Here is a 17,669-nt window from a genome sequence, read left to right as displayed (position 1 = left end):
CTCTGGTAAGTATGGCGGTGCTGCGGCTACCCTCAGACAGCTGCATTCTACAGATTTCATTTCTCAGACACTGTTAAGTAAACCACAGTGCTGAATCTGCGCAAGTGAGATCTCACTTATGGAAGTTTATAGTCTTAAAGGTTCCACTTAATGTATGTTTTACTTGGCCACAAAGCTCAAAGGTTTGGATGAATCTCTCTTGATGTAACAGTTGTCCTTTTCATCAACTTGATTCTTATGGAAAGCGATGATGCCGCTGTCTGCTTACAGTACTACTTTCACTGGGGAATGAATCTACAAGAGGTTTCACTGGTATTAGCCCTCAAAAATGATATACAGAGCTTAGAAACTAAAATGATCAAGAGTTTATGACTATTACAATGATGTTACTAGCAGTTAATGTTGCTAGCTCCGGGTTCAGAAATACCTGGAGATTTTGGGGATGGAGCCTGAGGAGGACAGGGTTTGGGGAGGGAGGGGCTTCAATGCCACAGAGTCCAATTGCCAAAGCGGTCATTTTCTCCAGTTGATCTCCATTGGCTGGAGAACAGTTGTAATAGCGGCAGATCTCCAGTCACCACCAGGAGGTTGGCAACCTTATTCGCAGTATAGTTGGTGAGATTCCTCCATCTTGGAGCAAGCCCTCAGTAAGTTTCAGTCATCAGAGATTAGCAATCATATTGTAATTAGGAGCACCAAGATCTTCCTGTTCAGCATGGATACTCACTGAAACCCAATTACTACTACTATAAAGAGGAAGAGCTATGTGTCACGCAACTTGCAGTTTGACCGTTTTCATTCCGTATTTATGGAATTTGCAGAGTATATGGATTTTACATAAGTAGGAATGTTAATGTGCTACAGCAAAAGGATAAAGAGCCCAGTGTCAGCACCTTAAAACTAATTTATTGCTGCACAGGTAAGAACCTACTTAAAATGCATGGACTGGGTACAGCCATTTTAAATCGCATTGTTAACTGAGTGTCTCCCCATGGAACTTCAGTCACCCACTTATGCATTTGGGTGTATGTGTGTGTGCATCTAATAAAATTGACTTGGTACTGTCAAAGTAACACCAGTATATCTGATTGATCAAAACGTTTAGTTATGTCTTTGCAAAGTGAGATGGATACAAGAAATCCTTTCATGATAAAATAGAATCAGTAATAGTCCCCATCCTTTAGCTGTGATAAAAGTTGTGTTTTTAGGGTTGTGTTGCATTTTTTTAAAAATAAATCCAACCTCATGTCCTGGATAAGAGACACCCTTAAAGGAGACATGGCTGGGCTGGTATCTGACTTCCTTCTTTCTGAATCTAGAAGTATTCCTAAAATGCCAAACACTGAGTTAGCGACAAACAATGTAAATACTTTAATTTGTAGCAAAACATCAATTCAAGAAGCAAATTAAAAATCTCTTGAAACTGAAAGTGAAACAACAAAGGAATAGCCACACAGATCCAAACCTGAAGGATTGGAGATGATGTGTGTCTGCCATCCACTGAACAAAAAGGGGGAAAGAAACCCAACCTAAAAAAACCAAAAGCTGGGTACCCAAGGTTGGGTGGAAAAGGTAAAATTATATAATAGAAAAATATGTTTATTTTAAGGCGATTATATCTTGATTAAAAACATTAAAAATTATAAAACCAGGCACAATGGCAGCTCATAAGGTTGATAAACCTGAACCACACAGACCATGCGAGTTTCGGCCTACAGGCCTTCCTCAGCAGTCAAATAAAAACTCATAATCTAATTAATTTAATATAAAACGGTCCTAGATTAATTAATTTTGAAGTATATATGCCAACCTATGGTTTGACCTTGTTTTACAGGGTAGAACAATTTATAGGTATTCTTCCTAGATGGATCTCCAATTCGAAATTGATTATGTAAGTAATCACAACCATCTCTGTCAAGAACTGTGTGTGTGTGTGTGTGTATGTAAAGTGCCTTCAAGTCGCAGCCAACTTATGGCAACCCCTTTGGGGGTTTTCATGGCAAGAGACTAACAGAGGTGGTTTGCCAGTGCCTTCCTCTGCACAGCAACCCTGGTATTCCTTGGTGGTCTCCCATCCAAATACTAAGCAGGGCTGACTAAGCAGGGTCTGACTAAGCTGAGATCTGACGAGATCAGGCTAGCCTGGGCCATCCAGGTCACGGCATCAAGAACTCTGCAACCGGCTAAAATTGAATTGAAACTAATTCACCATCATCTTTTATTCTTTTCAGACATCTTATACCAGGGGTGGGGAACCTTTTTTCTGCCAAGGGCCATTTGAATATTTATAATATCATTCGCGGGCCAAAGAAGATTATCAACTTAAAAATTAGCCTGCTATATTCTTGGCCGGTCCTAGCAGCTCCATAGCTAAAGGGGGGGAAAAGGTTCCTTTTCTCGGCAAAACAAACTCACATCCATCTTGAATAGAGGCTATTCCTGTTCTTGGGAGGGGGCGGATCACCAGTCTTAGATCCTTCTGAGCTAGAGATCTGCCAAGACCCACGAAGGGCCTTATACGGCCCCCGGGCCTGACGTTCCCCACCCCTGTCTTATACACATGCCTGGGCTGGTATAAAGTTATCTATCTATCTATATATGATCATACATTTGTTTAATACTTGTGTGTGCATTATTATATGAGTTTTTATTTGACCACTGAGGAAGGCCTGAAGGCCAAAACACATATGGTCTGTAGGGTTGCCAAGTGCCCGGTGGTGGCGGGTAAAATCCCACCAAACCACCGGGCTGCCCGCCGACCAGCTGAGGGCTGGCGGGCAACGCGTGCGCTGCACACATGTCACTTCTGGGTTTACCCAGAAGCGATGCGGACGCTTTAGCAACCATAGAGTTTTGGTTGAGATCACTAGAGCGTCTGCATCACTTCCGGGTTTACCAGAAGGTGCCTCGCATGGGGGTGCATATGCGCGCCACAGCTAGGCACCAAGAAAGCTCCTGCAGGTGGAGCTATGGGGCCTGGCAAGCATATCTGTGTGGTTCAGGTTTATCAACCTTATGAGTTGCCATTGTGCCTAGTTTTATAATTTTTAAGGCTGAAGATGGGGCAGATAAATGCAATTTGGATGGTTGGGTGGGGATGAGAGAAGAAAGCAGAAAGTGGGAAGGGCCATAGGGCCTTTCAGGAAGAGAAAGAGGAAATAGTGTAGGAAGAAAAATGAGATGCCCCCTGTAACTCCTTGCAGGTCCCCACTTGTAACTAAAACCTTCCTGTATAACAGCTGTGCAGGTCAGAGTGCATTCAGATTGTGGATACGTTTAGACATCACAAAATGTTCTATGTACCTTTAATGATCTGTACTGGCGCCCTCATGCTCTTGATTTTTCCCTCAAAATGACAACATTGCTCAAAATTCTTATGAAAACCAACTCTACCTGAGGTACTGAAGCTTCCTGATGTAGGTTTTCTTTGCCTGTTTTCTTGGTAATGTAACAAGTGCGACCACAAAGCAGATTTCCCCTTAAAATCAAGAAGAAAGATTGTTTACAAAGTACATTTACAAATTGCTAGTCTGGAACATTGTATGTCTGTGTTATTAAAATAAATATTTTTTTAGAATAATTAAATACAACCCAGACAAAAGGATTCAATGCTACAGCAGTTAGTAAGGAAAATAGGTCTTCTGAGTTAAGTTTACATAGTTTAAGAAATTTCAGAAAGATACACTTGGAAATGTAGTTTATTTGGCCAGTTGCTTAAACCTGTACCTTAATCAAATACATATCAACTACAAAGGTTTGGTGATACAAGGAACAGTCATACAGGCTTCTGCATTTTTGGAACTCTGTTCCCAGTTCATTTGCCTCTTTAAATCAATGTATGTATGAAAATGAGCCTCAAGTTCCAGCACTGATATGACTGCAACATAAACAGGCATGCAATATGCATTAATTGTGCAGAAAGGACGTGGCTTTCATATTAAGCTATTTTTAAATGGACTGAAGTGATTCTCACCTTTTTAAAAAAAATCCCTTTTAAAAAGGGAAAGCCAGATGTGCAGCCCCTAAAATCTGCCATATTAGAGGGGGGATTTAAGAAGATCCCCAGGGTGGAGAGACTTTGCCCATGCAACACAGGGGAGATGGAAACCATTGAGCATGTATTTTTTAGATATCCCCTCTACAAGTCAGCCCGCTTCAATATTATTGACCCTTTGATTAGGGGAATGGGCTCTGGTGATGAGAGTGAATGGACCAAAAGGTTTCTGCTGGGAGACAGCTCACCAATCATCACCCAGGTCGCAAAATAGTGTGCAGTAGCAATGAAGCTACGTTGCCTTAATGTACTCTTAATTTGTGGAAATGTAAAATTGGGTGATTCCTAATTTTGTTGGCCTTGGTTGTAAACATCTACTCTTGATGGTCAGTTTCTGTTTTATCTGTTTTAACCAGCATAAATAAAATTTATTTATTTATTATCTATAAAGGGAAATTTGTTAAAGTGTCTTGAATACAGACAGCAACACTGGCTACTTAGTCAAACAACTTTCCCTTCAATTTTTAATCCTTCTGAGAACTTTTCATTGCAAGTTTACAACCCCTTTTAAAGGGGAGCCTGATCTGATAATATTTCAAAAGATTTGTTCCTTGATAAGGAAAAGCCATGTTACTCCAGGTCCTGATCCCTTTGACCACAGTGGATAAACCCTGACAGTTTCTGCCAAACTTACAGGCAGGCTTACCTTTGACCTGCAAGATGCCTGTGAGAGTCTGGTGTATTCTTTGTAACCTTAAAAAAGCAATCCTACGTGTGCTTATTTATCAGTATAATCCAGTGGAACTGATTCCCACTAAACATACATAGGACTGAAATTTGTGTTGTTGTTGTTGTTGTTATTTCATTTTATAGCCTGCCCTCCCCCCGACCAAAGCCAGGCTCAGGGCGGCTCACAAGAAATTTCATACAATAGGTAACAATAAAATCGCATCACTTAAACTCAATAAATAGAATCAGTAATTTCCAGCCCCATAAAATGTCCATAAAATTAATTAAAATGCTATTTTATGTTACTTTCTGTTATAGCTGAATGGGTTTTGCTTAAAGCTTTAGCCAAATCTCAACATCAAAAATTCTGATTCATTGTGGAGCCTTCAAGAGTTTCTCTCTCCACATGTGAGTGCAAAGAAAATGAAGATAGCTACTGAAAAGGATTGCAGAGTAAAATCTGTGTGACCTAATTTCACTCATGACCCCCTGAGTGATTCTGAGAGCAATAAGCATATGGGCAATCTTTATATCAAGACAACATGGGGTAAATGTTATTTATCTTATGCAACAGGATAATAGCTATGATCTATTCACTTTCTTGTAATAATACCTGACTTGACTAAGCTGGGAAAGTCAATACACTGACAAAACTTGAGGCTCCTTTTAACTCTCACTTACATCCCAGAGTAAATGATCATGTAAACAACAGTAGGCTTGTATCTCTAACACTGAATTCTCAGTTCCACACTGTAACCTATTAATGACCCAATATAGTTGCAAGGCCCTGACCTGGATAGCCCATGCTACCGTAATCTAGTCAGATCTAGGAAGCTAAGCAGGGTTAGCCCTGGTTAGTACTTGAATGGGAGACCACCAAGGGTTGCTACACAGACAATGGCAATGGACGTCTCTTGCCTTGAAAACCCTAAGGGGTCGCCATAAGTCAGCTGTCACTTGAAAAAAATAGTTGCAAATGATATGGTTGAAATACCCTGAATTCCTTGATTACACAGAGTATCTGCAATCAAATCTAATTTGGAAAAGCACTGGAATCTGCTCTCAAAGGATTAAAAATAATATCTTCACTCATAACTCATTCAAATACGAAGCATCCTCCATGTATACACTGCCAACTCTGACCAAAACTCACACAGATAGACACAAAGGGAATCTTCTAGCAAATTGGGACTTCCCATCAAATGTGTATATAGCACTTCAAAAATGTGATCATCGGAGATGGCTATGTACATACAAACCACAAATTTCCTACATAGATTTATTTTTTTGCTTAAGATGTTGCATATGTTGTGCAGCCCTCTCCCTGGAGTAAAATATAACATACCATTATGCCACATCTTTGCAGATTTAAACAATGCAAAACCTTAGGTATTTGTTACCAAACCTTCTTACAGCATTATTCTGGAAGATAAGAAGTTTCACATTAAAATTCAGCTCCCTTTCAAGAACATTCACAAGTTGTTCATGAATATCAAAGGCTACTGAAATTTCAGCGGAGAATGATGATGAACAGAAGCTACTGAACAGTGATTTTATATTCCTCAGAAACTGTAATGTCTTTCAGAAAGTCACCACTTGATTGAACATTACAATGAAATCCTGCCCAAGGACAGTATTTTTTCCTTTGCCCTCAATTAGATTTGTTTTCAAGTTCATATTGTTAATTATTGTGTACTGTTTTTATTATATTTGTATTTTATTGTATTTAAGATCATATACATTGTTATTCTGAATGCCATCTCAAGAATATACTCACTGAGATACGGCACGGAAGTTTTAAATAAATAAAGTTATGGTGATAACATTAATTCGTTCAAATTGGATCAAGCTTATACAACCTTCATCTAATTTTTGTTTATAGTTGTTCACAGTCATAATGGATGTGAAGGGATAGTTGTAGCTTCATCCTAGAAACATTTACTTATAGGTTATCCACATAAAAGTGCGCATGGAACTGCAGCCTTTAGCGTCTCTAAGTAACCTGAATGTTCCATTTACAGATACCATAAGAGCAGCTTTTAAAAAACAAGCACAAATCTTTTTGATAGATACAGAAACATAAGCTATTAATAGGCATGCTGAGCCCTTCAAGATGTTGAAGATAGATGTTGAAAAGGTTGGCGGGGATTACGCCTGCTGTCTCCACATTCCCACGCAATTGTCAGAAGGTCTTAATAAAGCCCTATGTGTATACAACTGTTATATACATAGGCTCATGATTAGGGGTCATCAATAATGGAGACAGTTGCATATGCAAGTACAATGCTTTAAAACATCTACCAAACACCTGGAAACTGAAAAATAAGACAGCAGCCACGATTTCATCACCCTAAATTTGCCACCTTCACAGATTTGAAGGTCTGGGGAACTACATTCTGCATCAGTATTAAATTCCTTATTTCCAACAAAATTGTTAAGAACTCTAACAAATACTGTAACTAATCTCACCTTAGTACATTACAAATTCTCTCAGTAAGTTTCAAAAGGCCTTTCTTAATGTCACTAAGGGTCATGTAGTCATAATAGAAAGGTAACTTCTCCTTGAATTCAGTTATACAACAGTATGTTGCCTAGAGGGCTGTTACGGAGGTAACCAAGATGAGAACAGGCAGACGAGGAATCAGCAGCCAAATGAAACCAAAGGAAGACAAGCTGCTGGGAGGAAGAATTTAAACTTTATTTTGGCCCAGTGTGGGTCTCACCTGTGAGAACCAGTGTGAATCAACTGATGAAAGTAAGCATGGTGTATTGCTTGATGTCAGACTAGGGCTGAGAACATCGACATTCAAATTCCCACTCAGTCATGAACTTCACTGGATGACCCTGTTCAATCTCTCAACCTAATCCATCTCACAGGTTGTTGTAAAAATAAAAGGGAGGAGGCAACAACAGCATTGCTGCCAGGTGCCTCCTCTCCTCCAACGGGAGGCTTTCCTTTGTAATCACGCGTGCGCACACGCAGCACTTCTGGTTTAGAACCGGAAGTGCCTCCTCGCAAGGAGCCTTTACCTCTTAGTTTGAGCGGTAAAGTGGCCCTTTACCACTCAAACTAAGAGGTAAAGGCCCCTCGTGAGGCGGAACTTCCGGTTCTAAACCGGAAGTGCTGTGCACTCTATGCACGCCCGCGTGCACGTTTGCCCATCGACCCTCAGGTGGTGGGCGGGCAGAGGGGTAAATGGCCGGGGGTTTGCCCGCCACCAGCGGGCACTTGGCAACCCTATGAAGGAAGAATGGAATAAAAGTGTGATAGGTATCTGGAAGATTAGCGATGCACATACATGACGATGTACAAGATGGCAGCTTTAACATAAATGGTTAAAGTATTTCCATCTTGGATGGTGTCTTGCATAGACAACATTAATATTGCGGCAGCCATATCGTATGGCTCACACCAGCTTCACTATACAGAATTTGCTAAGAAACACAGATGCTAAAATACCAGTAAGTTTTATTGCTACCACATTACTGACCATAAATTCATTTCCGTACATTTACTGTAGCAACAGGCAGATTTACAACCATTTTAAAATATGTTTTGAGTTTATCCTTTTTAGGCCATGTCTTGGGTGCTTACAAAATACAAAGTGAACTGAACATTTATTAGGAGGAGAGCAAACACACAGAAGAGCTATTTATGTCAAGAAGTATATGGATTATCAATCATGATAGTTTCAAATTATCTCATTTAAGTTGTGATAAAGGTTCTTTTTATTGTAAAAAATAAAGCATTCTGGAAGAATCTGGAAAAGCGGTGGTAATGAAGAAGCTCGATGAGTCAAAGACAGAATTGGATAAATTCATGTAATGTACTCTGCAAATTCCATTATGGTACCTCAGTTACGCTCTGACCTGGATAGCCCCAGGCTAGCCTGATCTTGACAGAAGCTAAGCAGAGTTGGCCCTGGCTAGTATTTGGACGGGCAACCTCCAAGGAATACCAGGGTCGTGACGAGGAGGCAGGCTCACCTCCGAACATCTCTTGCCTTGAAAACCCTATGGGGTCGCCGTGAGTCAGCTGTGACTTGATAGCACAAAAAAAAACACACCTCAGTTACAATGTATGGGAAGGAAGATGCAGTTAACTGCTCATGCAATAATTTGTAGCTGGGGAAATAATTTTTTACTGGAAACTCTGGATATTAATAATTTCCTTTTCCTTTCTGCCCTCAGCTCATTTCTTATCTGGAACTATCTGTTTTGTTATGCACCTACTCTGTGTGGTACACTGTGACCTAGATTTCACAGGCTGATCTGTGGAAGGCTAGAGGATAGAAAGTATTGCCCTTTTGTGGGGGGGGGGGGCTGGATTAGAAGGCCCGTTGTTCTGATTATTTGGCACAAGTATATAGATAGCCCCATCACAACAACTACCATCACATAATAAAACAGATAAAAAGGGAAAGTATAATTATAAACAAATACAACTCAATATATTAACACCTGCATAAATGATCAATATGTATGCTGACTCCAGTGCTGGAACAGATCATGTAAAGAGCACAAAAGCCCAAGTGAACTGAAAGCAAATGAAAAGCACATTACGTGGAATTATGAATAGAAAACTCAACTATTCATTTCCTTGAAATGCGTGCTGATGTGTGGACAAAGCCAAGGGAAGATAATAATGACGGGTACACAAGGGGCGACAAAGGAGGAAAAAACATGTTTTCAAAAGTGACAGGTTTATCTAAATTATATCTCACAAAATATGTCAGGTTAACAAGACTGATATAAAGCTGAAACAAATGGAAGAGTAAACTGATAGCTGTGCGGGGCTAAGAAGGTCCAGCAGCAGGACGGTGGGCAGAAGCTGGGTATGGTAAGGAGGGAGCTGAGGAAAGCTATCTTCACATAGATTTATGAGAAGGCATCATCTTGCACCAATGATTAAATACATTAATAGGACTCAGCTTCTGAGATGGAAGCCAAAGCCCATTTTACAAGGGGGGGGGGGGAATGATAGTGCTTTTCAGTGTTTAGACGTATTCCACTCCCTCCACAGATTTCCTTAATACTCTACCACAACAGACTGCTCAGCACTGTTTGCCAACATCTGCAATCAATCCAAAGCATTAACCTTATGTAGGGTTGGCCGTTTGCTGTTCTGAAAAGCCCAAATCTGAGTTGTAGCAGAGTATACTGATGCTCTATCTTCTAGGATGAAAGTAGTACAGCTTCTATCCTATGTAGCATATAAGAGGGAAGGACAGAGTCAGACAGTATATACCTTCACACAGAGAAACTGTTACAATCTAGAAGCGGATTCAGGCAATGGAAGCAGTAGATAAGGGATAACAGAAAATCAGGAAGTTCTGGGTTACAGAACAAGATGTTAAGGCCACAGTAAAGCCTCTCAGATACAGAATTCAAATATATCATTTTGCATACATGCATAACCATGGGTGGCTCGTCCAAGAACATAATTTTCACACTCATTGAATAAGATTGTAAAACATAACTTGATCATCTTCTAGTGAAAAGTCCAAAGTTAAGGAAAAGGGTGAAGGGGGGATTTAAGACTTTTAGCGCTCAATTAAACAGTTCTACCTGTCTCAATTCTCATTTACATATAATATCCTAATCCCATTCAAAAGATTTGAAGCAATTATCCACTAGCACATCTTGCTTTTAATATCTGTAATAGTAGTAGTACAGAAACATGTTTCATTTTCAATAGATGACCAAGGGCAAAATTATTATACAGCAGCAATTTCATTTCTTACCTGCTTCACCTGCAAACCATGGCTCCATATCCTTTCTAAGAGATCACAGAGGCTGGCTATCAATGTATTTTCTTCCACACCTGTAATATTCACTTCACCATGACCGAGTTCCACTGCTTCGCGGCCCATTTTTTCTACTAGCATCCTCTTTGTCTTTTGAAACAGAAAAAGAAAAATCACAGGTCTGGTTTTTGTTTGTTTGTTTGTTTGTTTGTTTTTGCAGATGTTATATGTTTTCAGTAGGGTAGGGGTTTGGAGGGTTGACAGACATGTTTTCCGTATTACTTTACCTCAGCAAGCAGTTTGATAGAATCACAGTAGTCAGGCTAATTTCCAACACACAGAGACACACACATTGGCTGCACAATGCCATGCTCCCAAAATCTAGCTCATGGAAGTGGGATGTCCATGTTCTTATAAAAATGATTTTATAGTACATTTTATCGTATGATATCTGCAAGCCCTTATATTATGATTTCACTGGAAACTTCACTGTACTATTTCCTTTTTAATGCCAATAAAGGCTTTCATATTCATATTTGTAATTCACTCATGGAAGTCACTAGATTTCTACAATCAATATGCGTCTACAACATGAGGATTTCTACAATCAACATGTATTCCACATGTATCTAGAAGGAAATGTCCCTCTGCTCATCTAGAATTTTCCAGTTAGCAAAAAAGTGTTATTTGTTGTATATTCATGCAAGTCAGTGTGTCTTAATATAATTAGGGAAGGAGCTGTGGCTCAGTGGTAGAGCATCTGCTTTACATGCAGAATGTCTCAAGTTCAATCCCTGGCATCTCCACTTAAAAGAAGGACAGGCAGTAGGTAATGTGAAGGAACTCTGCCTGAGACCCTGGAGAGTCTCTGCCAGTCTGAGTAGAAATACTGACTTTGATGGACCGATGGATTGATTCACTATAAGGCAGCTTCATATTCAATTTTGCCTTTCTAAAGAAAGGTTGAGGTACATCTGAGTTTCATTAGGAAAGACATTCAGCTTTGGTTGCTCTCTGTGGAGAACATAAAATCATAGAGTTGAAAGGTGCCATACAGGCCATCTAGTCCAACCCCTGCTCAATGAAGGATCAGCCTAAAGTATCCCTGACAAGTATTTATCCAGCTGCTGCTTGAAGACTACCAGTGAGGGAGAGCTCACCACCTCCCTAGGCAGCAAATTCTACTACTGAACTACTCTTATTGTAAAAGAAAATTCCTAATATCCAGCCATTACCTTTCCACCTGTAATTTAACCCATTATTGTGAATCCTATTTTCTGCTGCCAACAAGAACAGCTCCCTGCCCTCTAAGTGATAGCTTTTCAAATACTCCAGATTGAACATTCCCAAGTCCCCTCAGCCTTTGCTCATAGGGCTTGGTCTCCAGGCCCCTGGTCATCCTTGTTGGTCTCCTCTGCACCTGCTCGATTCTTTTTGAAGTGAGGCCTCCAGAACTGCACACAGTACTCCAGGTGCAGCCTGACAAATGTAGGGTACAGTGGGGCTATGACATCTTGTGATTAGGATGTTATGCCTCTGTTGATATATCTCAAGACCACATTAGCCTTTTTTGCCGCTGCATCACACTGACTGCTCATAATTAGCTTACAGCCCACCTGTACCCCAAGATCTTATTCATACACACTGCTATCCAGTGTGCTATTCACACACACTGCTATTCCCCATCCAGTATGCTTGCTTCCCATTTTTGTTACCCAAATGTAGAACTGTGCTCTTATCCTTGTTGAATAGCATCTTCTTCACATCCACCCAATTTTCCAGTGTGTTCACATTTAATTAAATTCTATCTCTAGTGTTCCAATTTAATTAAATTCTATCTCTAGCTTCATCTGCAAATTTAATGAGTAGTCCCTCCACCCCGCACCCACAACATTTATAATCATATTGAAAAATACCAGGCCCAGAACCGAACCCTGTGGCACCCCACTGGACACCTCCCTCCAATCAAATGAAATGCCATTGACAACCATTCTTCAGGTGTGGTTCTCCAACCAGTTCCCTATCCATCTAACTGTCCTAGAGTCCAGTCTGCAGTCCTCAAGTTTAGCCATCAGAACATCATGGGGAACCTTATCAAAAGCTTTGCTGAAATCCAGGTAACCAACATTGATGGCATCCCCACGATCCAGAAAGCTCATCACCTGATCAAAGAAGGAAAGGAAGTGATCTAGCAGGACCTGTTGGGAACAAATCCATGCTGACTTCCCCGAATCAGCAAGTTGTCCTTCAGATTCTCGCAGTATCTTCAGATGCTTCAGTAGGGAGGGGCCGTGGCTCAGTGGTAGAGCATTTGCTAGGCATTCAGAATGTCCCAGGTTCAATCCCCGGCATCTCCAGTTAAAGGGACCAGGCAAGGAGGTGATGTGAAAGACCCCTGCCTGAGACCCTGGAGCCGCTGCCGGTCAGAGTAGACAATACTGACTTTGATGGACCAAGGGTCTGATTCAGTATAAAGCAGCTTCATATATTCAGTATCTTTCCTGGAACAGAGGTCAGACTGACTGGCCTGTAGTTTCCTAGGTCTTCCTTCCTCCCTTTTTTGAAGATTCGGATAACATTCGCCTCCTCCACTCTTGTGGCACATCTCCCATCCTGCAAGAGATCCTGAAGATGATGTACAAACGGTCTCCAGAAAGTTCTTTGAGCTCTCTCAGGTGCACACCATCTGGCCTGGGGGATTTATACTCATCCATGCAGCCAGCTGCCTCTCAATTAGCTGTCTATGTCAACCAGGAGCCTAGATGCCGTGCCTTGCCAGATGAGCCTTCTCCTGATGAGCCTGTTCACCAGGAAAAAAAACTGAGGCAAAACAGGCAAGCTTTTCTGCTTTCTCTCTATCCTCTGTCAGAGTTTCTCCATTTTCACCCAATAGTGGGCCTATCGCCTCTTTTACCTTGTGTTTGCTCCTCACATATCTGAAGAAGCTTTTCTTATTGTAGTCTCCCTGGCCAGTCTCAGCTCACTCTGAGCTTTGGCCTCTCTGATGGATGACCTACAGTGCCTAGCAAACTGCAGATACTTTTCTTTAGAGGTTTGTCCTTCCCTCCATTTCTTGCACATTTCCTTTTTCTTCCTTAGCTCATCATGGAGTTCTCTGTTCATCCACATTGGCCTCTTAAATCCCTTACCATGTTTCTGTCTTGCTGGAACAGTGATGGCTTGAGCTGGCAAGAGCTCTTGTTTTAGAAGAACCCATCCTTCACTTGCTCCTTTCCCTTCCAGCATTCTTTCTCATGGAATGATTCACATTATGCCTTTGAGTTCATTAAAGTCTGCTGTACTAAAATCTAATATACCGTATTTTCCGGCGTATGAGACGACTGGGCGTATAAGACGACCCCCAACTTTTCCAGTTAAAATATAGAGTTTGGGATATACTCCTCCGCAGCCGAGGCCCGCCCCTCGCACGCTCCCCTGCCGCCCCCCCCCTTTGCTCGCCTTTTGCACAAGGGCCAGGAGCCGGGCCGGGGGGAGGCGGCGCCTGTTCCTGGAAGAGCCCCACCTGGGGAGTTGGTCACATTCTTGGCCGCGCTGCAAGAGCAGAGCCAGACGCACCAACATGCAGGCGGGGAGGGAGGCGGGGAGGGAGGGAGGCAGGGGGGGCCGAGGAGGAGGAGAAGGAGCGCGCAGGCCGCCCGCCCGTATTTGCTCAGTCCCGAACCACCCTCAGTCTGGGCTGGAGCGCGGCGCGGCTGCAGCCGCGACGCCGAAGCGGGTGGGCAGGAGCCAGGAGGCGGAGAAGGACGCGGGGAGAGCGGCTGCCCCAGCCCCGGCCAGCCAGCCACCTGCCTTGTGCCGCTGCCGGAGCACGGCCGAGCGCTTCCCTCCGTGCGCCCCGGCGCGCCTGGCTCCGACTCCCAGCAGGCAGCGAGCGCCCTCGCTGGGCTCGCCTCCCCTCCCTCCTCCGGCGGACATGGACAGAGCGGAGGCGGCTCCCCAGGCAGATTCTCCAGTCCGGCTCGGAGGTTTCAGCACCCGCCCTATAAGACGACACCCGGCGTATAAGACGTATATACGCCGGAAAATACGGTACATCTGGCTACGAATTTCCTTGGACCCCCATAACAAAAAGAATTCTAGGAGGACATGGTCACTTCCCCCTAAGGTCCCCACCACCTTCACTCCATCTACCAACTCTTGCTTGTTGATTAGTATTGAGTATGGCTGAGCCCCTCGTAGCTTCATCCACCATTTGAAAAAGGAAGTTGTCGGCTAGGCAGGTTAGGAAGTTGTGTGATTATGGATACTTAGCAGAGTTTGTCTCCCAATACACATCAGACACACTGTCAAGCTGCTCAAGAAGGGCAGCATCCACCTCCTTACCCTGGTCAGGCAGTCTGTAGCAGACGCCAACCACAATACTGTTTGTCTTTCCTTCCCTTATCGTCACCCGGATACTTTCCATTGGGCTGTCACTCTTGTTGCCCAAGCTTTGCGCATTGGTACATAGCTACCTGAAGCCTTGCACCTTTGGCTCCATTTGACCTGGCCTTCCCAGGTGGACATCTGCTGTTTGCTCTCCTTCCCTGAAATCCCAGCTGATCATCTCCTTCCCTTGTGATGTCAGTTTAAAGCCCTCCTGATGAGTCTCCCCAGCCAAACACATTCTTCCCTAACCTTGATAGGTAAATTCCTTCACGTGTTAGTAGGCTGTCTTCCAGAAAACCTAGCCTGTGGTCCCAGAATCCAAGTCGCTCCTGCTGGCACCACCAATGCAATTAGTGGTTCACCTCCATTATCTTTTGTTTTCATCGCATTCCTCTTCTTCTGGTGGAAAGGATCGAAGAGAACACCACCTTTGCCCTCATTCCCTTCAGCAGCCTCCCAAGAACGTCATAGTCAGCCTTAATGCATGAGATGGTGTTCACAGCCAAGTTGTCCATTCCCACATGGATCATCACAAATGGGTAATGATCTGTAGGTGTGATCATTTTTGGCATCCGGTCTGCAATATCTTTAATCTTTGCCCCTGAGAAGCAACACACCTGTTGGGCTAGGGGGTCAGGCCTGGACACATGACACTCCATACCCCTCAGCAGACAGTCACCAATGACCAACTCTTTTCCTTCCAATGCCATTCCTTCGAACCCCCATGCCCTCCTCACTCCGTCTTTCATGTCCTTGTGGCTCTTCCTCTGCTGGTGTTTCCGTCTCTGTTGCCACCGCAAGGGCCTGGATTCGGTTCCTGAGCTCCAATGGCACTGAGTGCCATCTTGCTCAACAGCAAGTTCTTTGTTCAGTAAAACATTACCTATAACCCCGACCAAAAAAGAATAAGTTAAACTTCCCTGTTTCTAGTGCTCACAGTTTAGTCCTCAAATGTGGAGTGTCTCCGGGAAGCCAACATGAACTTATATGGTAAAACAAGACTGTCTGAGGGGCATGTTACTGTGGGAAAAGCAGTCAGTCAGATGCCCACCACTATGCAGTTTGAAATGCTTCCTGTGCCTACCTCCTTTCCAGAAAGAAAAAAATGGCCAAATTGGCATTGGTATGCCAGCACTCTTTATCTGTGACACAGACCTGAAGCTGCTACAAAACCATACCCACTGGGGCTAGGAGATATCTTAACATACTGCTCTTGATGAACTCGTAACAGAATTCCCTGGGTGAAACTATCTCCATAGCAGGCGCTCATGTATGAATCCATCAGCTGCAGATCTAGGCTTTGGACTACTTAGTAACCTGGCTGGATTTTTTTGTTTTGCTAATGTTCATGTGCTTATGCTGCTTTTAGTACCTGTTGTTGTATTTTTGTTATTAACATTCAATTTTACTTTTATTTTTACATTGATCTTTATTATTACTGCTACTTTGAGGTAGATGGAAAGTATTTTAATTAATAAATAAATTATGGAGACTTACAGAGTGGGAAGAGAGGTAAAGATGGAGAGTATCCTCTATCCTAGCTATTCCCCATTGCTTCATGGTTCTCCAGTTGTTAGGCTTACATTTCTGAACTATCCAATAATTCACAATCTCAGCAATAACAATTAAGACCTTTCTTCATTCAGAAGTGATCACATAAAAAATAACTTTTATTCTAGGCTTACTAAATGCACTTGTCCATTTCAGTGTATTCAGGTTTCTTGCTTGCTACAGCAGACAACACTAATAAAAGAATCTTTGTGCCAGTCTGACACTACGATGTATTTTCATCCAGAGTAAATTTAAAAATGTCTGACAACTTCACAGCTAGTCTGATAGATCATGTTATAACAGCAACAGTAGTAGAATGTGCTACAGTTTCAGACTACCCCTCAATGTTTACACAGGTCTTCAGCATCTTCAATAAAACATATCATTCTCAGTTTACAGCATTTTGGGGATAGTTATGTCTCTCCACATTTTTCTACATATACATTAGCTTCCTTTGAAGTTTATTTCTTAATCTTTCACACTGCAACCTATTTATACTTCACATTGCTATCATGTGGCATCTCCAATTTATCAGTGTCTTTGAAGAGGTCTAACAAACTGGCTCAGTTGAAATGCAAGCATAATTTCACAGGTAGTTTGTGTAGCGTGTCTTCCTTTGGCTGACTAGCAGCACTCTATTTAACATTAACTCTTGGCCATTGATAAGTCAACGTAACTCTTTAGTATAATAGATGCATCAAAAATTACTGTTTTAAAGGCATAAGCAAAGCATTTAATGTACACCCATAAAATTGTAACATGCACATGGCAGACACACATATCAAATAGGTACGTGCACCAGGAAAGCAAGGTTTGTTCCTTTTTCCTTTTGCATGTCCCTGACACAGCGAACATTCACTAGCACTATCTAATATGTGAAGTAATCCCAAGTGAAGTGATCCCAAGTGAAATTATATCAGCTGTAGCTCTGATGGACAAAAACCAAGACAGAACTAGGGCAAAAGCAGAGGCCTGATATTAACATCAGATTTGTATTATGCTCTGATCTAAAGCTTAATTTGTTTTGAATGCATCCACAAAGCTCCTGTGCAAAAAGGTTCCCCCATCCCCATCCCTTTTTACTACACCTTGCAGCTATAATAATAGCACGGAAGACTGCTGTGGCATTGAGAATACCAGCTTGGCTGTGACTCAGGTCCCAAGAGCCTAATTAGGGCAATCTGTAATAAATTTGGTCTGGAGTGCTTGGCTCAGCCAAAAGGGCTGATGTAAAAGGGTAGCAAATACTAAGGACTGGT

General features: G+C 42.3%; 1 protein-coding gene and 1 non-coding gene across 8 annotated transcripts in view; one reads left to right on the top strand and one right to left on the bottom strand.

The window, feature by feature from the left end:
• DENND5A (DENN domain containing 5A) overlaps positions 1-17,669 on the bottom strand; it is a 74,709-nt gene that overhangs the window by 13,296 nt on the left and 43,744 nt on the right. For 4 of the 7 annotated variants that reach the window (XM_056850934.1, XM_056850937.1, XM_056850935.1 and 1 more), the window contains 4 exons: positions 10,468-10,620; positions 9,822-9,926; positions 3,394-3,478; positions 1,243-1,327 (listed from right to left, as the gene is read on the bottom strand). In XM_056850934.1, coding sequence (XP_056706912.1) covers positions 1,243-1,327; positions 3,394-3,478; positions 9,822-9,926; positions 10,468-10,620 — 428 coding nt within the window. The remainder of the gene's footprint in view (positions 1-1,242; positions 1,328-3,393; positions 3,479-9,821; positions 9,927-10,467; positions 10,621-17,669) is intronic. The other 3 variants (XM_056850936.1, XM_056850939.1, XM_056850940.1) reach the window with 1 other exon arrangement.
• On the top strand, positions 11,205-11,276 carry TRNAV-UAC (transfer RNA valine (anticodon UAC)). Its single transcript has one exon. It is a non-coding gene; the product is annotated as a tRNA-Val (tRNA).

This window comes from Euleptes europaea, chromosome 6 (assembly GCF_029931775.1).
Source record: "Euleptes europaea isolate rEulEur1 chromosome 6, rEulEur1.hap1, whole genome shotgun sequence".
Classification (NCBI taxonomy): domain Eukaryota; kingdom Metazoa; phylum Chordata; class Lepidosauria; order Squamata; family Sphaerodactylidae; genus Euleptes; species Euleptes europaea.
This window is presented reverse-complemented; position numbering and strand designations above follow the sequence as displayed.